Source organism: Alligator mississippiensis, chromosome 4 (genome assembly GCF_030867095.1).
Source record: "Alligator mississippiensis isolate rAllMis1 chromosome 4, rAllMis1, whole genome shotgun sequence".
In the NCBI taxonomy this organism is placed as follows: Eukaryota; Metazoa; Chordata; order Crocodylia; family Alligatoridae; genus Alligator; species Alligator mississippiensis.
In genome coordinates, this window is record NC_081827.1 from 100,464,297 (window position 1) to 100,487,712 (window position 23,416).

At 48.8% G+C, this 23,416-nt stretch overlaps 1 protein-coding gene and 1 pseudogene across 1 annotated transcript; one reads left to right on the plus strand and one right to left on the minus strand.

Annotated features, from left to right (window-relative positions):
• Nucleotides 1-8,884: 8,884 nt before the first annotated feature.
• Nucleotides 8,885-9,003, minus strand: LOC132250434 (5S ribosomal RNA; annotated as a pseudogene).
• Nucleotides 9,004-10,824: 1,821 nt separating this feature from the next.
• RAC2 (Rac family small GTPase 2) lies at nucleotides 10,825-21,780 on the plus strand. Its single transcript, XM_006270242.4, has 7 exons — nucleotides 10,825-11,053; nucleotides 15,478-15,549; nucleotides 17,229-17,346; nucleotides 18,501-18,563; nucleotides 19,366-19,525; nucleotides 20,678-20,810; nucleotides 21,537-21,780. The coding sequence occupies exons 1-6, from the start codon at nucleotides 11,019-11,021 to the stop codon at nucleotides 20,806-20,808; spliced, it is 579 nt and encodes a 192-aa protein (XP_006270304.1). The 5' UTR covers nucleotides 10,825-11,018; the 3' UTR covers nucleotides 20,809-20,810; nucleotides 21,537-21,780.
• The last annotated feature ends 1,636 nt before the right edge of the window (nucleotides 21,781-23,416 follow it).

Here is a 23,416-nt window from a genome sequence, read left to right on the forward strand (position 1 = left end):
AAACTTGTGTCATGTGTATGTGTTAAGACACAGCGGGGTCAAAACTGCAGGCTTGCTAGCCCCTTCTGAGACTACAGAGCCTGCTAAGTTTTAAGAAGATTGGTGCAGGGCTTTGGGGAAAACTGCACCCCAAATTCTTGAAAGGAAAGCTCATGTCACATGTATGTGTTAAGCCACAGTGGAGTCAAAACTGTAGGGGTGGTAGCCCCTGGTAAGGCCACAAATCCTGCCAAGTTTCAAGGTGATAGGTGCAGGGGCTTGGGGGAAACTGCACCTCAAGCTGCTGACAGGCAAAACTCGTGATATAGATAACCCTATGTGTGTTAAGGCACAGCGGGCTGAAAACTGCAGGGGTGGTGGCCCCTGCTCAGGCCACAGAACATGGCAGATTTCAAGAAGATAAGTCAGAGGTGGGCAAAATGTGGCCTGGGGTCCGGATGCAGCCCGCCAGGCCATTCTATCTGGCCTGCAGGGCCCCTAAAAAATTTAGAAAATTAATATTAATCTGCCCTGAGCTGCCTGTCATATAGCCCTTGATGGCTTGCCAAAACTCAGTAAGTGGCCCTCTGCCCAAAATAATTGCCCACCCCTGTGATAAGTGCAGGGCTTTAGGGAAAACTGCACCTCAAGCTGTGGATAAGCAAAACTCGTGACATGGGTGCTTGTGCACCTGTGTCTGTCTTCGGGCACTGGAGGGTGGGGGAGGGACTACTGCAGGCCTGGCTGCTAAGCTACTGTGTTACCAGTTACCAATTAATCATGATTCACTCAGGGACTAGCTCAATACACAGGACCTAGCTACTACATAACAACTTAACAAGCATGGATTAACACCTACAAAACCACAGACTAAGGAGAGGAAATAATCAATACATACAATCAACGGCCCCAAGACAGACTCAGTCAGTTGCACAAGCACCCATTTCACAAGTTTTGCCTGTCAGCAGCTAGAGGTGCAGGGCCCCAGAAACCCCCTGCACTGATTTCCTTGACAGCTGGCAGGTGTCGTGGCTGCAGCAGGGGCTACCACCCCTGCAGCTTTCACCCTGCTGTGCCCTAACACACACAGTGTCACCCATGTCACGAGTTTTGCTTGTCTGCAGCTTTGAGTTACAGCTTCCCCCAAACCCCTGCACTTATCTCCTTGAAACTTGGCAGGCTTTGTGGCCTCAGCAGGGGCTAGCAAGCCTGCAGTTTTGACCCTGCTGTGGCTTAACATATACATGTGACATGAGTTTTGCTTTCAGGATTTAGGGGTGCAGTTTCTCTGAACCCCCTGCACCTATCTCCTTGAAACACAGCAGGCTTTCTGGCCTCAGCAGGGGCTAGCATTCCTGTAGTTTTGACCCTCCTGTGGCTTAACACATACAGAGGACACATTTGGCTCAGGATTTTGGGGTGCAGTTTCTCCAATCTCCCTGCACCTATCTTCTTGAAACTTGGAACTCTTTATGCCCTCAGAAGAAGCTACCATTTCTGCAAGTTTTATCCAAATCTGGCTAGACATGGCAAAACTATAGGCTGTTTTGACCTTCCCCATTATAGCCTATGGGCGAAACGTTGAAACAGCATCGAAACAGCAAAACGTTTTGACTTGCCTCATTTCATTTCAAAGCTGTTTTGGCCGTATCTGTTTCATTTTGATGTTGCTGTTTCAACCTCAAAACAGGTCGAAACAGAGTCAAAACAAAACTGGTGGCAAAATTTCGCACTGCCTTATTGGCCAATACACCTCACTCTGGCTCTACAGCACCTTCTGCTACGCACTCCTGGCTCCTGACCCAACCCAAAAGAGCAGGTGCGCTCACTAATCACCACGTCCCTTCTATACAGGCATAGCAATAGTAAACAACTGTCAATCCTTCTAAACCATGGTGTACGCATGAGATGTCATCAGGACCTTTGATGCATACACCTAGGCAGGAGTATGGAGAAGTCGAAGCTGTCTAGACCTTCCATCCCCCTTTAGACAGTATCCAAAGGCCAGACCAAATCTGGAACCTCAATGACTGTAGTTACATGCACATCTGGGAAACCAAACCCAGGTCTCCTGCATGACAGAACAAGGGTTTTACCACTGAACCACAACAGCAGGTTATATGGACATAAATTTTAACAAAAATATATAAAAAGGGACATTGACCACTACCTACAAGGGGAGAAATTCTATGTATGTTCTACTATTCCAGGCTTAAGCTCTAAGATAGAAGATCATCTGTTTTGTGGAACCATGTGGTGTCTTTATAATGCAGCTAGACGTCTAGCACATACTAGCGAGTGTGGCACTGGAAATTGTGTCCTTATGTGGTTTGGCATCCAAGACAGGAAGTTTGGGGAGGGGGTGTAGGAGCCTATTTTTTATAAGGCAGCTGCAGCTGAGACCACAAACAAAGCTGATGCCACAACCTGCTTTGTCTCAGAGTGATGCCTGAACACCACATGGCACCAAAAGGGAAAAAATACGTTGATAATATATATATTATTGGTCCCAAATTGCTGATAGTCTTTGGAAATGTGGAAGGCCCCTGGAAGAAGTTCAAACAGCACGTTACTCTGCCCCAGAAGCAGTGGATGACTGTAAAGGGGAAGACTTATTTTTGGCAACGGTCCTTGATGTGCTTAATAGTTTTCAATTAACTCAGGCAGAGACCTAACTATGAAACTGGAGTGCAGAAATTTGAGGATTACTGTACTCCAAGTAAAAAAGAAACATACTAACAATGTGGCTTTTATCAGAGAGGACAACAGGAATGTGAAACTGTAGTGGGGTAATCTGAGGCCAAAGTTGTTGCAATTTTTGCAGGGATAACTACATTGGGATTTTGAACAAAAAAAAAAAAAAAATCAGAAAGGGATTCCTGGAAGGCCCACAATGAACTCCTAGCAAAGAGCTTAAGGTTGCCAGGAATGGGAATCACCTTGTCCAGAATGAGGCGTGCAGAGTGTGGACAGTGCAATATGATGGAGATTCCAAAATACCACAAAAAAGAGATGTGAAGCAGAAAAACACAGGGAACTCAAAAGTCAGAGACCAGCATGAACAGCAGCATGAGGAACTGAACATGCTGCAGCAACCTGCTCAAGCCACAGCAATGCTCAGCAAATGGGAGGAGATGGAAAAAATCTGCAACAGGTTACAGCCCTTTTCAAGAGTATGGTAGGCCAGCAAAGAACATGCAGCATGGACAAAAGGAGTGTCCTCTCTAGCTCATATGAATTTCTCACAAGAGTGGTAGATAGGGCTGCAGCACAAGATGAGGGGACTACAAACCTGAAAGCAAACAAGGCACTTATTACCTTTAAATTGGACACTGGTTCACAAGTCAAGGAGTTGTGAGAAACACCGTTAGCAATTCTAAAAAAAGGCACCGATAGGAGGAGATAAACAGATACCACTCAAAGCTTACCGTGGAGAGTTTATTCCCACTTAAGGATTGTGGGAACTAGATGTATGAGTAAATAATAAATTGGAAAAGAAAGGGTTTGTAACAGTACCGTGGAAGAGAGTACTCATTATTGGGTTAAAGTGTGTCAAGTCCTTGGTCTCATCAAAAGGCTGTACTCATTGGAGGTGAAGAGGGATAAACACTTAAAACAGAGTCTGAAGACTTTTTCCCCAGGGAATAAGGAAGCTCTCAACAAAAAACAGAATAGAGCCCCATGCTTTGAGCAATATGTTTTCGTTCGAAGAAAGAGGCTAAGAAAAGCTGATAGGTTTTTGCTCCGGGAGTTATACAGTGATTAAAAGAACCAATGGAGTAAGAGCATTTATTAGTCTTTGTTTTGCCTAGGTATAGACATCAAATAATTAAGTAAATAGGGTAAAAAATAATAAAGAGTGCATGTGTTGGAGGACAGGGGGAGCTATGCACTCCTGGCCTCTTTCCACTCCTGCTCACTAATCACCATTTCCCTTCTATATGGATATAAATTATAACACAAGCATGTAAGAAAGATATGTTCTCCACTACCTAAAAGAAGAGAAATTTTGAGAGAGATGGATGATGCCAAATACTTATCTATACTGGATGTGTCTGTAAGGCTAGGCAGGTGCACTTAGAAAAAGAAGTACACATTTGTATCTATTCAGTAGTGCCTTTGTGGAGACACTTTCCACATACTGCCATGTGGGTTATGTTCAACACGCAAAGAATTTCAGCAGAACTTGCAACAACATTTTCCTGGCATACAAAGTACTAAGATCTACACAGGTGACGTTCTGACTGAGAGAAAAAAAGCAGCCGTGGAACAATGTCCAAAGTGATGGATTGCAGCATCAATCTCATTAAAAAAAAACAAAAACCTCTGCCAGTCATAAAGGAAATGTGGACTGTGATTGACAGAGGAACAGCTCAGGAGAAGAACCCGCAGGAAGTGACTAAGTCTATTAGGAAAGGTTTGCTGAGACAGCATGTTCCCAGCTCTCATTACTAATTCAAGGAAGAGTGCTAAGCTCTGCATGGGATGCTGTTCAAAGGCACCAAGATGGTGATCCTTAGGTTACTAGAGGAAAACATGATAAAGAGTACATGAGATCCTTTAGGCATTGAAAAAGCTAAAAGATATTTCATATTGATCTCAGGTAAACAGCAACATCATGGTAGTTGTCAAGCCTTTCTGCCTATACCCAAAATAACAGGGCAAATCAAGCAGAAAAACCCCCATTAATGGCACAGAAAATAATGTCTCCCATACATTCCCCTGCAGATTAAAATAAGCACAGGTTTATTCGTTTTTTTAACTACCTATAAAATATTATTCACTTCTCCATTCTCCTCACTTTCCTGAGCTAGCCTTACTAGACCATACAACACATAACCAGGTAACTGGACACCTCAATTCTGTTTTTGCTAGACCTAACATACCTGTCAGAGAAATCTTAAAGAGACCACCTGTAAGATTTCAAGCAGTTTGCATTGAAATTCGGGTCTAGACATTCAAATTCTAGTCCACCTTTTCTCCAAACTAATAAGTAGAAAAAGTGTCAGACCAATAAAGTACAATACTGAAAGAGATTGTGGAGTCAGACCCTAATCTGTATTTAACATTGTTAAACAACAGAATGACATGCATGAAGCACTTGCTGAGAATAAGAATACCCATTAGGGTTGCCAAACCTCCAGGTTTGCCCTGGAGTCTCCAGGAATTAGATATAAATCTCCAGGAGGCGGCTAAGAGTTGCTTGGGAGATAAATGATAGGGCATTCATTAAAATAAATATTAAATGTTGAATCCGATTTATACAGTACTCCCATGGGTTTTTAAAATGTAGTAGTAATGTGCCTTTGCCTTCCTGATGTAAGGTCTGCACACCGTAATTAATGTCATGACGTTATGTGCTGAAACCTCCGAGAATATACTGAAACAGAGCTGGCAGCCCTAATACCCATACTGTTAGAAACAGATGTCGGGGTTGCTGCAGATTTGGAGAAGTACAGAGAGAGTGATAAAGCCAAACAGACAAAAAATGCAGGGCCTTGGGAGATGCCATTGCTTCAAGAAAATGAGGGAGTGTGGATTGGTGATCATCATAAGAGGCTGCCTGTAGCTTAGGGAGCCTATCACTCCAGATGGACCTTTATGAGAGAAGGAGAGATAAGTATTTAGCCATGTTAGTCTGAAGTCACGCAGAAGGCCAGGTGGGGTTGCACCTTATCGACTAATCGGTTCAGAGATGAACAAGTTTATGGAAGCAACACCTCACTTCATCAGATGCTGAATTAGTTAGTCTATAAGGTGCAACTCTGCCCTGCCTTCTACCAAAGAGGTAAATAGGTAAAAACTCTACGATCTTAAAGGAGGAAGAGAAGGGCACTGTGTCAGCCATATTGTTCAAGAAAGTCTCAGACAGGCCAATCACTACAGATTAAGACAGAAAAGCCCAAGGATATACAGCAAAGGGTTTATCACCTCCTGACTCCAATAGCAATAATATCTCAGGCACCTGAGAGACTAATGGAACACAAGTAACAGATTTATTTGCTTATAACCAACAGGCTGAAATTCTGTGTCATGTGAATATCCATTGTGCACTGTTTTGTTTGGCTGGGAAAGGATACTGGAAATTGCATCTCCCAGTGGCTTGGCTTCAAAGACGAGTGGCTGGGATGGGATCTGAAGAAATCCGTTGTTTTGTTGCACAGTTGCAGCTGGATCTGAGACCCAGAACTAAGCAGATCCCTGTTAACCGCCTGATCTCAGAGTGATTACTGAACAATGCAGTCAGACACCCTCTTCACTCATTAGTCATTCCCTAGTGACCTTACCTCGCCTTTCAATTTTGGCTTTGGAAATGACTATGCTTGTAGCTTAAAGACCACTGAGATCAAGAGAAGGAGTAGACGTCAAGAAAGAAAGAGGGACAGGAAGCCAAGTGGAGAGCCAAGGCAACAGGGAAGTAAGACACAAAAGGGGAATAGAGCTGGGGCTCCATTGCATTGGGCTGACCTTGTGCACAGGTCCTGCACATACAGTCAGGAAAACTTCCCCTCTCCCACCTCCCTCACTCCTACTGCCATTGGTGTGGGGTGGGAGAAGGCTGCATTCCTCTTCATGACGAAACTGCATTAAGGCACTAGGCACATCAAACTTTCTTCCCACGCAGAGAAAAGAGAGTTTCTGCTCTCTCCACCCTCATGGGCCTGTCCAGATGATCATAGATGTGCGGTATGTGGTGCAGCAACCCATCTACAGTGATGCACACTGCATTCACTGCATGTGCAGGCGTTCCTCGCTGTCGATGTTCACTGCACACACTGCATACCACACATGCAGGCATTCCCTGCACTGTTGATTTGCATGCTGCTGGACTGCCCCATGCTGCTGGACTGCCATGGCTGCAGCTCCTGGAGGCCCTCAGGGCCCCAGGTGCTGGCCCCAGCCTCCCTTACCCCACCCAAGGCAATGTACCACAGTCCAGTGCTTACATACACAGGTGTGTCCCAGGGACAAGCAGTAGTGCCACATATTGTGCTGCTGTATTGTTCCCTGGGAAACTGCAGTGATGAGAGATACCGTCCTCCCCCCACACCACCTGCCATTCAGAAAGTTGCTCTTTGCCTACCCCACTGCATGTCTAGGATGTCTGGGATTCCCCTATATTCCCTCCCAGAATATTCTCCTAATAGGATTTTGTACCTGGGCTGGGGGGGGGGGGGGTGGCACAGGGATGGCAAAGGGGAAACTGAGCAAGAAAGAGCAGGGCAGGGGCAACAGGTGGGTCAGGATAAAGTCTGAGGTGACAGGAGAGAGGAGCAATGAGGTCACTTGGTTTTCTCCCTTCCCTTAGATTCAGGCAGGGGAAACCTTACATCTCACACCTGCCTCTTCCATTATTTGCCCCCATGCCCATCTATTGGGTTCTGCACTAATCCCACCTCCCATGGGTCATACAGATGGCCAGGCATAGCCTCTGGCAGTCTCTCACTGTAGAACTACCCCACAGACCAATTCCTCTTCCTCTTCCCACCAACTTCTTCCTCAAATGCTGGCAGACAAATAAGAAGTGCTGAAAGCCTGCCTCTCCTTTTCCTTCTCAGATACACAGAAGGAAACCCCTAATCAAGAGTACCCCTTAGTGGCAGGAGAGCAAAGCACAGAGACTAACAGCTTGTTGAGAATGCAGCTGTCAAGTAATTCCAGGACATGAATCTCTGTTTTGCCATGTAGACCCCAAAGCTCTGGGTACCTGTACTGCTCAGTAAATACTGGCATTTTCTAACTTCAGAGACTTGACTTGTGCCATCTTACTTATTTAGGAGAGGTTGTTTAGATGCAATTTCCGAATACTTTAAAGCCAACACATTGCTGCATGGAGGAAGGGGTGGGCAAGGGGGCAGAAATTTCATTGTGTCTTGCCCCACTGGAACTCTATCAGTGAAACTGAGACCTATCAATCCACAGTGCAGGTCTCTGTGCCAAGGGGCAATAAAGTAAATGGTAGCAGCAGCAAGCTATTATCTTCTTTCCTGATTTGCCACAAGATGGGGAGGGAGTGATTTTTATGGGTGCTGGCTATGAGCAGAGGCATCTTGAGATGCAAGACTAAAGGATTCAGGTCAGGTTTTATAGGCAAGAGGGGACTGATGCTTGTATCAGTGGTTCTCAAACTTTTTAGCTTCAAGACACTCCTCCATAACTATTCCAAATTTCACAGCACCCCTTTTGAGAGTCACTGAGCTAGAATTTACATTCAGAACAGTTATGGAGGAAGCTTTGAGGCTAAGAAAGTTGAAAACCAGTGTCTAGCTAGTGTCAGATAAAGGCAGGACATCGCCCCACCATGCCTCACTTTTTCCAACTTCTTTTTACCCCCAGTGTGTACCTGTATTTTCAGAGAACACATTTTCATTGGACAATGCCTGTTTGCTGAATCTGAAACAGTCTATGGGAATGTTTCCATTTCAGAAGAACACACAGCAGCCGCATCTATCCAGTTGGGAACATGAGAGCAGGAGCTCCATACCCGACAGGTTCCTGCCTGGTGGGCTACCAAGGGGCAGGGAATCTGGAAGCTTTGGGGGCCTTAGATGCCAGGACTCCTGGGTCTTGCAGATTTCCGGCCCTCAGCAAGTGGGACGTGAGTGGTCAGCCCTAAGGTTTAGGATCTTGACCTGGGAGTAGAGATGGGATACAAGCCAGGGTCGTGAGTTGAGGACTGTAGTCAGGAACAAGGCAAGGGAAGAAGCCAGGGATAGACATAATCAGCAAGAAAAGGGCCAAGAATCAAGGCACAAAGTGCTAGGATCAGAGCAGCCTACAAGTTCACCAAAAGACCCCTACTATCTGCCCTGCTGGTTTCAAGGCTGTTTGAGAGCAGGGTCTGCTTCCTACAAGCACTACAGCCAATGGCTGGCAGTCAGAGGGATGATTCATCCTCTGCTGGGACTTATGGCACCTGGGACTTCCAGGTGGTTTCCCATCCAAGTGCTAGCCAAGCCCAGGACTGGTTAGCTTCCAAGATCAAATGAAATCAGGTGCATTCAGTCCAGTATGGCCATATCCAGCTGGAGCAGTGACTCATCACACCTGGCTCCTCAGCAGCTCACCTGGGCTGTCATGGGCTCTCTACCTCCTTGGGAGCACAGGAACATATTTTATTTCAGACACTCCTGTTGTGAGGATCTCTTGGTGTCTCCAAAATGAGACACTGCAGACTTCCAGGTCCACAAAGAATGTGGGTTGAGTTTTGAATTTAGAGCCTGATTCAGGATGATTTTTTTTCCAACCACTCAAGAGTTTTCATGGACCTTAAAGTCTGCCTCCATGCCAGCATTATTCCTGCCCCTTCTATGCCCTGTCTCCTGTCCCACTTTGCCCCTGCACCTGTCTTTCCTTCCCAGCTCCTCCACACATTTCTCCTCTCAGACACCCTGCTCAGTCCTTTCTGTTAGAGGAGAGCTGGACAGAAGTCTTTTTAGGTTGTCCTGTAGTCGTAGCAGACAATTAATATACACCTTTTATTTAAGATAAACTGTGATTCTATATATTGTGATAAGGGCTTTTTTCAGAAGAGAGAGGGAGCCAGCTATGGGTCTTGGGAGTGGGGCAGGTGAATTGGTATATAGGGCCTTGTTACACCTTATGTTGTGAGCTGTACAAATGGTGATTGGTGTTAGTGCTAGCTTGGAGTTTCAAGCAGTCACACCCATAGTCTAGAAACCTTCTCTAACTGTTCCCTGCCTGCACAGCTGTGACTTGCCATGAGACCTGGTGAGCAGGGGCAGGGTTAGGATCTGTAACTATGAGTTGCCACTTTGTGGCTGATGAGCCAGGACAGGCTTCCATCCCTGCTGTTTGTGTGGGGGTGTGAAAGATCCTGGGATAATGGAGGACTTCAACTTGGGTGGCACATTTGTGAGGAGAGGGCGAACCTTATGGAACAGGAGCTGGGTAGTGCAGATCAGAGATAACCCTGACCTGGAGCGGCATAACTTTAAGCCACGTGACGAGTGCTTAAACCACTTTAAGGTGTAACATACAGACAGTCCAGAGGTTAAGCACTCCGGGAGCCACCCAAAATTATGGTGAAACAAGGTCCTTAAATATTACGGTGATGGGTGTAAACCCTCTTTAGAGCAGAAAGGGGACTCCAGGCTGCGAGGTCTCTTCTCCCTTCTTTAGGTGCTTCTGGTGCTCCACCTACTGGTGAGTACATGGTCCTATAAACTGGCATAGCATCATATGAATATTAGCAAGGGAACAACCAACCGAGTAATGTTGGGTGCAATGATTTGCTTATGCCATGTAGTACTGATGCCAATCATAGTGAGAGAGAGGCTGCTGGGAGTCAGGGGGAGAATACCGCCACAGGTCCTGCATCCTACGCCAGCTCCTTCGTGGCAATTAACTGAATGAGAGGGAGGTAAAGAGAAATTCAGCAGCAACAGAGGGAACAATGTGGCTTTTCCTATTCTAGTAAAGTTCCTTGTTCAGCATCAGAGGAAAGCAGCTCCCTCTGCATTTGTCACCTGGCAGCAGAAAGGCTGGAAGGCCCAGAAAGTATTCTCTGCCAGGAGCCAGCCCCTCCCTTTGCTCCATTTCAGCTGGAAAATCTTCACTTCCTCATGAAGATGAAAAGAAGCCTTGGGAAGCTGGGGGGGAGGGAGGAGGAGCAAAGGGGAGAGAAGAAGCCATCTCTCAGCTTTTGGCACAATTTTTTATTTAACCCCTGAGTAAAAGTAGCATGGCGCCCCCCACTGCTCAAACCAGCAGGACAGGAAGCATAGAAAGAAAGCTGCTGTCATTTTCTGATGCAGTAGAAGCCAAACCTTATACTTGCATATGCTCCGCCTTTAGCTAACGGCTTGGGCTACAGAGTTGAGGAGGAGGGGACCTGTGGGCACATTGAGTAATGCTCCTTCTTCCTCTTCCTCTCCCTCCCAGCGACCTGCCTTTCACTTCAGCTCTAGGGTTGACATTTTATTTGCACCGACCATCCTTCCATTCTCCTTTGTGAGCATTACCTGTGCCTGACTTCCCCCACCCCAGGACCAGCCTTCCTCCACCAGTCCAGAGCCATGCAGGCCATCAAGTGTGTGGTGGTGGGAGATGGGTATGTACCTTTCTATTTTAGGGGCTGGGGGCGGGAAAGGGAAGGAGGTAGGTTGTTCTTGCTAAAACTTCCTATGAAGGGAGTCAGCCTGTGACGGAGGAGGTGTGTTAGGTGGGATAGGGGAAGGGCATTTTTGTACAGCTGCTGCAACAGGACCACAGAAAGCAGAGCTGTTTGCAGGGCTGGCAAATCTACCCTCAGTGAAAGAGGTGTCATCCCCATGATGCCTCCCTTGGGCACAGCTATCTACGGTGGACAGAGCCAGGTTCAAGAATAAATGAGGGGAATCATGGTTTCCCTATGACTGCTCCCCACAAAAGCCTTCAGTGCCGGGGCAGGAGGGAGAAACTGATACATGACAGTGGATGTGGAGAGTGCAGCTTGTCTTCCTCCATTTTTGCATTTGGGTCTCAGAGCCCACCGTGTCTCTATGTTGATTGCCTGGAGGAGTCTGTTAGATGAGGCTCCCCTGGACACAGAGAAAAGGACTTGCTTTTCCCCCCTTATCACGAAGATGAGGCTTCCAGCTGCCGACAGAATTAGAAGGCAACCTACCTCTGCCATATAAGTGCAGAGTAAACGTTACCCTGGCTGATGCACCCCATTGATGATGGCTCTGTGGCCCAGCCGAGGCCTCAACAGAGAGCTTCCCCAGGGTAACCCCCAAAATGGACTGAACACTTCTGCCCCATGAGACATGCAGCCAGAGGATAGGAGGAAACATGTGAGGTGGGTTTCAGGGTTTGGTGGTGTGAGAGTTAAGCTAGTTCTGAGTTGCAAGCCGGCAGCACTGTTATCTGGGGCAGCTATCGAGTAGCAGATGAAGAGACATTTGCAGAGGCCCAGCTCCCCGCAGTCACTTCCTCCTTCAAAACCAGCTCAAGGAGGAAGTTTATAAGCAAAATATCAAATTATAAAAAAAACACCTTGGGGGCTGAGGGAGGCAGAGAGGAGGAGCCAGAAATGCAGGGCAAAAACCCTGCAACCAAACAAAGGCTGGTATCTCTCCAGGAAGTGCTGTGAAGACCAGAACTTAAGTTACAGAGCCGTACCTGAAACTACGCACACAGGAAATACTCTATGACTAACCCCAGAGCCTCTTGCAGATCTCTGCTAGGCCCCACATGCACTGACCTCATGACCACCCCACGAGTAGTCCCCCATAACTCTCCTAGTGTTATAGTCCTTCCCCATGAGCTTACTAACCTCTCTTTCCAAATACAGCTTCACTAACTCCCTTGCCTTCCAACCCAGCAGCTCTCCCCTGAGACCTCTGCTGAGAGGGATGAAAGAACTTGGAGAATGATGACAGAATGGGAGAGAAGGATTGAGAAAAGGGAGACGGGAAAGGTGGCAGGGGATCCAAAAGAGGAGGAAATGTGTGCAAGACTCCAGAGAAATGTTGCACTTCCTTCTGAGCCTTCATGACCTAGCAACTGGGCTGTGAGACCATGACTCATGTTCCTTCTCATTTCCATCACTACCTTGCTCTGTACTTGCAAGGTGCAGTAGGCCAGGCTGGGGAGAAAACCTTGGGCATCAGACCTGCCAGGTGTACTGGCACCTCTGAAGCAGCACGTTGTGTGACAACCCTCACAGAAGTGGGTGGGTGGATGGAGGGAGCCAGCCAGGCTCTCACTTTTCTCACCATTATACCTGAGTGCCCATAATCCAACCCAGGTAGTGCCCTAAGAAACAGGTCACTATTGCTGTCACGATTTTTCTGATTGGAGAAAGGAGGCACGAGGGAGTTAATGGCAGAGGTAGAGAAGGCACTTAGTCTACTAGCTATGGGCTCATCCTTCCCTCATTGGAGCTAGCTCTGTTTCCTTTCTCCCTTTCCCCTCCCCACCCCAATCTCTCCCCACCCTCTTGTTTCCATCACCATCACCTCTCAGTGATCCACCACACAGCCCTTCCTCTTTCCCTTTTCCATTAGCCTTCCTTCCCCAAGCAGACAGGCTCACTTTCCTCTTTGGGCTTCCAAGAAGACAGCTTTCCTGATCCACTTCACAAGAGAACTGCTCTTCTGGTGTGGTACATTACCTGCCAAGGTGCAGCAGCTTTAAGCCCAGTTTATGGAAATGGGAGTCTCCTCCCTTGCTTGGTCTAAGGGCCTTATGGCTAAGGGCAAGTAAAACTCAGGGGCATTCGAACCCCAAGCCTCCAGGCTTGGGCCTGCAAGTAGGATGCCTGCCAAAGGTTTTCATAGATTCATAGATTCATAGATGTTAGGGTTGGAAGGGACCTCAATAGATCATCGAGTCCGACCCCCTGCATAGGCAGGAAAGAGTGCTGGGTCTAGATGACCCCAGCTAGATACTCATCTAACCTCCTCTTGAAGACCCCCAGGGTAGGGGAGAGCACCACCTCCCTTGGGAGCCCGTTCCAGACCTTGGCCACTCTAACTGTGAAGAAGTTCTTCCTAATGTCTAGTCTAAATCTGCTTTCTGCTAGCTTGTGGCCATTATTTCTTGTAACCCCTGGGGGCGCCTTGGTGAGTAAAGCCTCACCAATTCCCTTCTGTGCCCCCGTGATGAACTTATAGGCAGCCACAAGGTCGCCTCTCAACCTTCTCTTGTGGAGGCTGAAGAGGTCCAGGTGCCCTAGTCTTTCCTCATAGGGCTTGGCCTGCAAGCCCTTAACTATACGTGTGGCCCTTCTCTGGACCCTCTCCAGGTTATCCACATCCCTCTTGAAGTGTGGCGCCCAAAACTGCACGCAGTATTCCAACTGCGGTCTGACCAGTGCCCGATAGAGGGGAAGTATCACCTCCTTGGATCTATTTGTCATGCATCTGCTGATGCACGATAAAGTGCCATTAGCTTTTCTGATGACTTTGTCACACTGCCGACTCATGTTCATCTTGGAGTCCACTAGGACTTCCGTGCCACCCAGCAGGTCATTTCCTAGGCAGTAGGTATGCTGGACATTTTTCCTCCCTAGGTGCAGCACTTTGAATTTCTCCTTGTTGAATTGCATTCTGTTGTTTTCTGCCCATATGTCCAGCCTGTCTAGGTCTGCTTGTAGTCGTTCCCTGCCCTCCGGTGTGTCCACTTCTCCCCACAGTTTTGTGTCATCTGCAAACTTGGACAGAGTACACTTCACTCCCTCGTCCAAGTCGCTGATGAAGACATTGAAGAGTATCGGTCCAAGGACTGAGCCCTGCGGGACCCCACTGCCCACACCCTTCCAGGTCGATACTGACCCATCCATTACAACTCTCTGAGATATCATCTCTATTCCTGTGGACTATTGCAACAGCTAATTCATAGATTCATAGATGTTAGGGTCGGAAGGGACCTCAATAGATCATCGAGTCCGACCCCCTGCATAGGCAGGAAAGAGTGCTGGGTTTAGATGACCCCAGCTAGATGCCTAACCTCCTCTTGAAGACCCCCAGGGTATGGGAGAGCACCACCTCCCTTGGGAGCCCTTTCCAGACCTTGGCCACTCTAACTGTGAAGAAGTTCTTCCTAGTTCTTTCTCTTCCTTTGGAAACATCTGAAGCCCCAGGTGCGGGTGGAGGATGTTTGCCGGTAGTAGGGCCACTTATGGTTCTGGACTCTTGGATTTGGAATTAGTTTTGACTAATTTGGCCTTGGATACAAGTTAAATTTAAAAAAAAGCCTCTCTCCTGTCTACCAGTGCCTCTCTTGGAGGTGGACTGCTCTGCAGTTCTTGCCACCTGGTGCCCCACCCTGCTCCCCTGGAGGTGAGACCAGAGGGGAAGGCCCAGAAGCCCCAAGAGTGGCCCCTGATATGTGGGAGGAGGAGCTGAAGAGGGCACCTTGCCTGCTGCCTGTAGCCCCCTCAGAAATGACATTATAGCTGGCAGGAATGTGCAAGAAATGCCCAGGCAAGCCTTTGGTCTTCTGTGTGAGGTGCTCTCTCCTGGCTCTGGTTGTGCTGCTTCAGTAGAGCATTAGCAAGTGCCATCCTGTCAAAGATGCCACTGCTTGGATGAGGTATAAAATAGAGGTGTGGCAAGCACATAGCCATGTGTCTAGCCGGGGTAGCAGAACCAGAGCAGATTCAATCTGGGTGCTAGCACTGTTGCCCTGCATTCTCAGTGCTGTATGAGATGCTGTGTACTCTCCATCACAGCTTGCCTGAAACTGCTTAGTGCTGTGCCCTGATAAGCAGCAGTCCTCCTCTACCACAGACTGGCTGCCTTTCAGACCCTTGTCAGGTCTATAAAGATGTCCTGCAAACCAACAGACTAGAAGGCACTACAGTGATGAAACTGCATGCCTCTCTTTCCTCCTGTTTCCAACCTGGAACAGAGCTCAGGTCTGTGAGTCTGAATTTTCTTCCTTCTCTGCCAACCCTCCTGATCTGGCTGGCTCTTGGGCAAGGGGAGGAATCATGCTCCCCAGGAAGTCACAGTAACATGTCCTGTGTGTGCTTTCTTTCTCTTCCAGAGCTGTGGGCAAGACCTGTCTCCTCATCAGCTACACCACCAATGCCTTTCCTGGAGAATACATCCCCACTGTGTGAGTATCCTGAAGCCAGGGGCCAGGGGATTGTGCTGGGGAGAGGGCAGGCAGGATATTAAAGGGATGCAAGGTCACCTGAAGAGCCACCTGTCAGTCTTGGCTCCCCTTGCATCACCAAAAGGCTGCTTGTTTGGAGGGGAGGGGCCTGCCACCAGGCCAGCACAGGCTTCTAGATAGTCCCAACCTGTCACCTATGCAACAAACAAGGGGTTTAACCCATGAGATCCTGGGGACTCTTTTATACCCGCAAGCCTGGCTTAGAGGGACCACAAGCAGACCCAGGACACCCTCTAATGCAGTAAACCTCTATGCTAGGAGCACAGCCAGCTCTGTCTGCTCTGTGCAACCTTGGCTCAGGAGGTCAGCCTGGGAACTGGGTGGAGGCCAGATGAAGGCTGGAGAGAGGAGGAAGGGAGCAAGGCTGGGAGAAACCTGTCCTCACTGAAAGAGTAGTTTAGGGTGGGCCATAGCCTGTACCAGGCACCAGGAGCCCCTGAATAAGATAGGACAAGCTACCCAATTCCCCTGCACCAGTGCTGGGAGGTCTGCACCCCAAGGTGAGAACATACCTTTACTTACATTATGGAGCACCTTATTCACCAACAGCCCCTTTAAGTCCAAGGGACCACTTAGCGCAGGGTGTAAAAGTTCAGGATCTGGCCCTTTAGCAGAGACTTCTTGGCAGGATCAGGCACATATTGCTGTTAGGGTAGTTGGAGAGAGAAGCATCTTGGGAGGTGGTGTACCAGTCTCTGTCCACACAGGGCTAAGAGAACCTAAACCCCTTGCCTTTCGGTATGGGCTAGTCCCACCACAGCTGTGCTTTTCGAAGATCTCTGCTTGTGCGCAAGAAGAGGTGGCCATGTTGTTGTCCAGGGAGATGCAACTTGTTAAGAAGGGGACACACACAGTGGGCTCTCTCTCATGAACTTTATTCAGGTTCTTTCTTACTGCTGATTGGGTTCACTTTAAACTGGAGGCTTAGGGTTGCTCTCTGAGTATGGAAAAATGTTAGGCTGGGTCAGGCTGGGAGATGGCCAAGGAACACCTGGGAGGCAGTCTTCTCTCTGAATTGTTATTGGCCCCAGGCCCCAGCATGGTGCTGGGAAGGGGTGCTCTGCTTCCAAAATACAAGGTCCTTACCCACTGTGCCCTAAAAAAACTCCATGAAAGGTTGGGTGTAACTGTGGCTTCCTGGATCAGGTTCTAGGAGGGGATCTGAGCTGTGTGACAGATGCAGAGAAGAGAGCAGGGTGGCATGAAACACTTTAAGATGGCAGGTTGGGTTCTACAACAAGAAGGCCACAAGCCAAGGCTTAACAAGCACACAGCTGGAGTGCTAAACAGGGAAAGTTTGGGAAGGGAAAACAGGGGGAGAAAGAAATTAAGGTGTTTCAAAGAGAGGGGAGCCCCAAATGCAGCAGGAGAAACTGCACCCTGGCAAGTATTCTGAGCAGCTGAGTGATAGGATTACACTTGTGGTTGGCTGAAACATTTTGAGGTAAAGGCACCCAGTGAGGCAGCCGCCCAAGGGACAAGTATGGGGACACACCCTTCCAGAGACAGTGGAGAGCTACCACGTGGACAGAGCCTCCTTCGGCCCTCAGCTCACTTCTGAACAGCCAACGCTATTTGCCTTGTAGGTTCGATCACTCTTGTCTCTCTTTGCCTTGTAGGTTTGATAACTATTCGGCCAATGTGATGGTTGACAGCAAGCCCGTAAACCTGGGGCTGTGGGATACAGCCGGGCAAGAGGATTATGACCGGTTGAGGCCACTTTCCTATCCTCAGACGGTAGGTTGCTATCTACTATGCCTCTCCTTCCTATTCATAACACCAGGGTGGATAGCTTCAAACACATCTCCCTCCATGCTGGAGAGCTTCAGAACACAGTGGGGCTTAAATCGCTCGATTTGTTCCTCTCTGAGATCTAGTCAGCCCTGAAGACCAAAAGGGTCTGTTTGGAATAACACGGAGATCCATCTAAATCTTAAGTCAATCCTGAGGCATCTCTTGCATGGCTTGGATGTTTTAAGGAATATGAAAACGAAGGAAGGAGTCGTTTATATCATTTTGTAACCTGCTTGTAAGACTAAATAGCTTTGATTCCAGGAAACAGTGCTTCTTATGGGATCTAGGGGATGAAATGGTGGTTGTAATGGTGGTACCAGGCTCTCTCCACAGTCACAGAGCAGCTGAACATTTCTGCCAAAACACTTTGCCAAACAAAGAGTTGATAGCATTGAGTTGATTGTCACCAGGATATGGAGACAGCTCCCATTGGAACTGATTGTTCGAGGCAGCCCGTTTGCAAACCTAGGAGGACAACAGGACATTAGTTTCTATTCAGAAAGTTTCCTTCACAACTGAAAGAGTTGGAAACTGAGAGTCTATCTTTTTTTAAAAGAAAGTTTCAGTTCTGAGCACCCAAGCCCCCATTTGGGTCTTGCTCTATCATTCATAGTTTCTAGTTTGAACCTGCCCCTACCTTGGTAGCATCCATTACCATATGGTAGCTGTTTTGGTGACCTGTGGAAAACAAGTAAAAGAAGGGTCAGTCCATTTCCCAGTAGGGCAGGCATCCATCTCACAAAAACTCCACCATCACCAGTAGCGCTGGGTGGAGCCCTGGTTAGCAGTATCAGCTGTTACCAAGAAATGAATGCACCAGGAGTCTGGACATCCTTCTCTCCCCTACAGGTGGTTCATTGAAGTCAGGGCTAAGTCATACTGGTTGAGAGGAATGGAGGGAACCTGCATGGTACTATGCCTAGTTTGGGTATAAACTTGGGCTTGAGCTGACAGTGTTGTCAGTCTAACCCCTCTCACCAGCATACACCTCTCTTACATTGGCTTGGTGAGGGACATTGCCTCCCAGGCTCCCTCACCATCATGCTATGCCCTGCCATGCCCATTGCCTAACTCTATCATGCTGTGTGTGTCTACAGGATGTCTTCTTGATCTGCTTCTCTCTCGTTAGCCCGGCATCTTATGAAAACGTCCGCGCTAAGGTAAGAGCATCCTGGCTCATGTAGAAGTGTCATTTGAAAAGGAAAAGAATTGACCTGAACTCATAAAAGACAGTCATGTGGATGATGCAGCTGGGTGGTAATGGGTGGTGGACCCAGAGAACTAGTTTCTCCTGTGTCCCTGTGAGGAGTGTCTTGAATAGTAGCATCCAACCGTCACCTGCTCTAGGTCATTCCACGAGAGATGAATGGCCAAGCTAGGCCAGATGTTAGCACACATCCAGTTGTGCTGCTCCACAAGGGGAGAATCTATTCCCTTCCTACTGGGGGCTTCCCCAATAGTTTCCCTTCTCAGCTTTCATTGCATGTGCAGAGCTTTCAGACCAGACCAACTCAGCACAACTCTGATTTGTGGGTGTAATAGCTGGGATATGAGGATATGTGCAGCTAGGTGATGGTGTGAGGAGAGAACAACATTCAACAACATTGTGTTTCCCCTCAACTTTCACACCCCACCTAGAGGGGAGACCAGAAGGCAACAAAGAGGATGGCCTGAAGCAGTTACTCAGAACACAGTGCTCAGCACTGTCTCCTCCTACCTCCCTGGTCCTGTGCTTCAGCCCCTGGGGGAAAGAAGTCACCCGATGGGTTCATTTGTTAGGGTCAATGCATATTGGACTGCACAAAGGGAACTGCTTCAGGTCATGGGTGTAATTGCTCATGATAGCCGATAGGGTTGTTTGGGAAGAAATAGCAACAGCCAAGTTTTCTCATTTCTTTTTGCTTTGCGCATGTGTTTGTGTGGCCTCTTCCAACCATACCCTAAATCTTGGTCCCTTGCTAGTGGTTCCCTGAGGTCCGACACCACTGTCCCAGCACCCCCATCATCCTCGTGGGAACCAAGCTGGACCTTCGAGATGACAAGGACACCATTGAGAAGCTGAAGGAGAAGAAGCTGGCACCCATTACCTATCCACAGGGCCTTGCACTGGCCAAGGAGATTGGTACGTGGCCAATGGCAGTCCTGGCAGCATGCTGAAGGGAAAAGAGGAGACACATGTTCTCCACTGGCCTGATGTGTGCTTTACTGGCAGCCTCTCACAGGGGATAGGGACACAGCCAGAATGTCAGAGACCTGAACAGGAGCTGCTACTGGGCCCCTGGTGTAGCTCTAAGGGAATGTGACCTATTCTAAGGGGTGTGCGACAGAACAGAGGCCTGGGGGCTCAGGAAGGATAAGGCCTGGACTTTCTCTGGCCATGCCATAAGGGAGTCCTACACTTCAGCTCCTTGCCTTCTGCCTGTCTGGGGCAGGATCTCACATCACCCCATCCCCCAACAGCTCCTCCTTTCTGCTGCCTCTAGTTGGGTCAGGCTTTGCTGTGAAAGCCACAGCTGCTTCATAGGCAGAGCCCTTCTCTTCAGGTCCGGAAGTAGGAGGAACGAGTGCTTTAACTCCTCTCAGGAGAAATACAACCACAGCTTCCTGTTCCTGTCCTTGTGATCTGGGGTTTGCTTAAACAGCTCAGTGAAGATGGCAGCTCTTCCTCACCCTGATACACAGCCCTGGGTATTTCTTGCTCTCTTCCTGCTCAGCCCATCAGTACACTACATACCCTGCAGGCACATAAACACAGGCTGGTGAGAAATGAGATGTTTCCAGGTGCAGTTTCAGAGAAAAGGTGGCCACTCAGTGAAGCCCAGCTTCCTCAAGGCCTTTTTAGAAGCATTCACCTCTGTCCTCGACCCTGAGTGCCCGTTCTCTACACATCCACCTCATCCTCAGGTCTTCTGGTCAAAGTCAGTTCCCCTGGGTTGCTCCCAGACCTGGACAGCTCTTTGGGGGTTAGCAATCCCATCAAGTCCATCTCATCTGGGTAGAAAGACATGCTGGTAGTAATGGGGCTGAGAGATATCCCCTTCCTGCCTCAGCTTTTGTAAGGAGAAATACATTAAAGCCAGGGTTGATTGACAAGGGCCAGGTAGATGCAATAGGCAGGTAGGTAGATGGGTGGATAGGTAGACAGGGACATCTGCCTGCCTGGTGTTGGCCCCTGTGATTCTTGCTCATTGGCATCTCTCCTGGGGGAGGCCCCTTCCCTGCTGCCTTCAGCCCCGTTTCCTGCCTCTAACAGCGTCCTCTTCTCTCTGGGCAGATTCTGTGAAATATTTGGAGTGCTCGGCGCTGACGCAGCGCGGCCTCAAAACCGTGTTTGACGAGGCGATCCGAGCGGTGCTGTGCCCCCAGCCCACCAGGCCGAAAAAACGGGGGTGCAGTCTCCTCTAGGGGTAAGTGAGAAACGCCCTCCTCCCTTTCAGGTCCATAGTCTACCAGGGAGACTCAGCACAGTCATTTATCTTCCAACTCCTTCTCAGCCACAAAAACCCTTAATCCTGTCAGCAGAGACCCTCTTCTACTATGCAGCCCCCACAATGGCCCCCACTCTACCCCTCAGAGGACTCTCCTTCCTGCTAACCTGCTCCATGGACTTCCTAACTCTTCCCTGAAGAAAAACTGTTGCCCTTCCCCACCCCCAGTGGAGACTCCCAACCCAGCCTCTGCCCTGGGACTTCAGAGCAGCCTGGGAGGTGGGGGTGTCCTTTTGTAGGACTGGTGAAGATGGAGCCCTTCCCCATTAAAGAATCAATTCCCTGTAAACAGAAAATTGCAGACACCCCAATTTCCCTGCCTGAGCTTCCCCTACGTGGCCACTCAGAGCTGCTTTTATGTCAGGCAGCTGCTGCCTCCCCTTACCCGTCATATGGCTTCCCCTGTCCTCCGCCTTCTCTCTGAGGCAGCAGAGAGGCAGGAGAGAGGCAGTGGCCAGGGATGGAGGCAAAGCCTGGGGAAAGAGAGGAAAGGGGCCTTTCCTGGATCCCAGAGCTCCCATCTCCTCACATCACAGTGACTATCTAGCTTGAGTGAGGATGGGGAGGGATAGGTGGGCTGGGGACAGCTGGGTGGATGTGTATGAGCTGGTTTCACACCCTGGGTCTTCTTGTTTTTGGATACAGATTCCAGCCTTGTCCCCCCATCCCTAAAATCGCATCCCGGAGCCAAGCTCTGCTGATTCAACAGAGATGGACAGCCTCAGACCTTAGTACCCCTTGGTGATCATTGCGCTTTCTGTGTCTGCTGCCTAAAAAGAAGACGGTTTTGGATCGTAGCTCCAGTTCATCTGTTTGCACAACCCTCCCGCCTTCCCCCACCATCCATTACTATACAGTGAGGGAGACTCAATAAACCGACTGTACCTTCCTGCTGGCGGCATGTGGTATCGCTTCTCTAGATCTTCAGTGCAAGCTCGAGTCTATGGCTGAAGCCTCTAGCTGGTCCATGATGGTTCTAGCATGCCCGCTAACCAGGAGCTGGACACAGGGAGGGGCTGTAGCCAGCCATTGTAGCCAGCCAGATGCTCTCCAGCTGTCAGACTCATTGGGGGCAGATGAGGCTCAAGCTGTGGAGCCCCAACTGGGCATTTCAGTGTGAGCTGAAAGAAGGAGGGGCCCTGCCTTGGTCCAAGGTGCTCTTGGACAACAGGCATTTCCAATGGGGAGGAAAGAACAGGCGTGTGACAAGGCCATGATGAGAAGGCAGCTCAGACAGCACCTGCCCTGCCTTTCTGTTACTAACCTTCCTTTCCAATCTGTGTGTTTTGTGGTATAAAGGCTCCTCTCCTCAGGTGTCTGCTGACCTAAGCCCAGCAAGCCTGCCTTCTTCCAAGGCAGAAAAGAAAGTAAGGCTAGCAGGCTTGTTCTGAGGTGTGTAGGAAGGAGGCCAGGGGAAGGGGCTTTCTTGAATTTAGGGATTTTCAGAAAGCTCAAGCTCAGCTACTGCAGTGCTTGCCATAGGCATTTATATTCAACCATACTTATTCCTGCACACATACATGCTCACTGCTATATGCATACTGACGTATGCTTACACAGAGAGAGGGAGCTGTAAGGGGGAGGGGGAGAGCAAGAAGAATGAGTCACCAACCCAGACAAATAGCCCATGGGTTGCTAAAATCAAGCAGACGAGAGCTGTCCCAGCAATGCAATGGAAGTAGCAGCTGCCAGCACCTGGATGTCTGATTCATTGCAAGGGCTCCAAAAACCTTGCCAGCTGCTGCTGCTAAAATCAGAGAAAGCAGCTTTCTATGGTGATGCCTGGACACATTCCAGACCACTGTTTTCCCCTGGACAGCTCCAGACTCACCCATGCACTCTTTGCCTCTTGCCTCCCTCTACCACTCAGCAGGTTGGAGGCAGTTTCCAGGCAAAACACTTGAGAACTAAGAACCAGAGGTGGCAATAACAGAGGAAGAGGTTGTGGAGCTGAGCCAGCTGTGTGACAAAACTCAGCGCTTAAGCTCCAAATTCCCTACTCTGCTACAAGGAGTTCCACAGGTTAACAGCAGTGCTGGCTTATGGCTGTAAATTCCCTGGGTTACAACCCAGTGACAGTCAATTCCACAGGTTAACTTCAGGGATGACTCGGGCTTGAGTTCACCCCTGTTAGAGAGTATTCCAGATAGCTATATTCCAAGTACTACAGAGTATTCTAGTCAGATAACCACCTGTGGCAGTCGGTTCCACCAAGATCTGCCATGCTAAAGTGTTGTCAGACAAGATGCTTGGGCCCAGTTCACAGCTGGTGCAGGCACAACTCAGTGCATGTTAACTGGATTTCTGATTCCCTACACCGGGGTGTCAAAGATATGGCCTGCAGGCCAGATTTGGCCTGCAGAATCCCATCATCCAGCCCGCAGATATAGTCCCCTGATATATCAGGCTAGTATATCAAGGGCTCGGCAAACAGTTGTTTGCCAGGGCACCCTTGGGGAAAACCAGGCCACAAAATTCTGGAAGACCATTTCAAGCTTAACACTAGGAAATACTTCTTTATAGTT

Bases quoted from the DNA above. Each gene is read 5' to 3' on its own strand.
- RAC2 (XM_006270242.4), top strand. From the start codon at position 11,019: ATGCAGGCCATCAAGTGTGTGGTGGTGGGAGATGG. The intron at 17,347-18,500 runs GTAGGTTGCTAT...GTGTGTCTACAG, and splicing joins CACTTTCCTATCCTCAGACG to GATGTCTTCTTGATCTGCTT. The intron at 19,526-20,677 runs GTACGTGGCCAA...CTCTCTGGGCAG, and splicing joins TGCACTGGCCAAGGAGATTG to ATTCTGTGAAATATTTGGAG.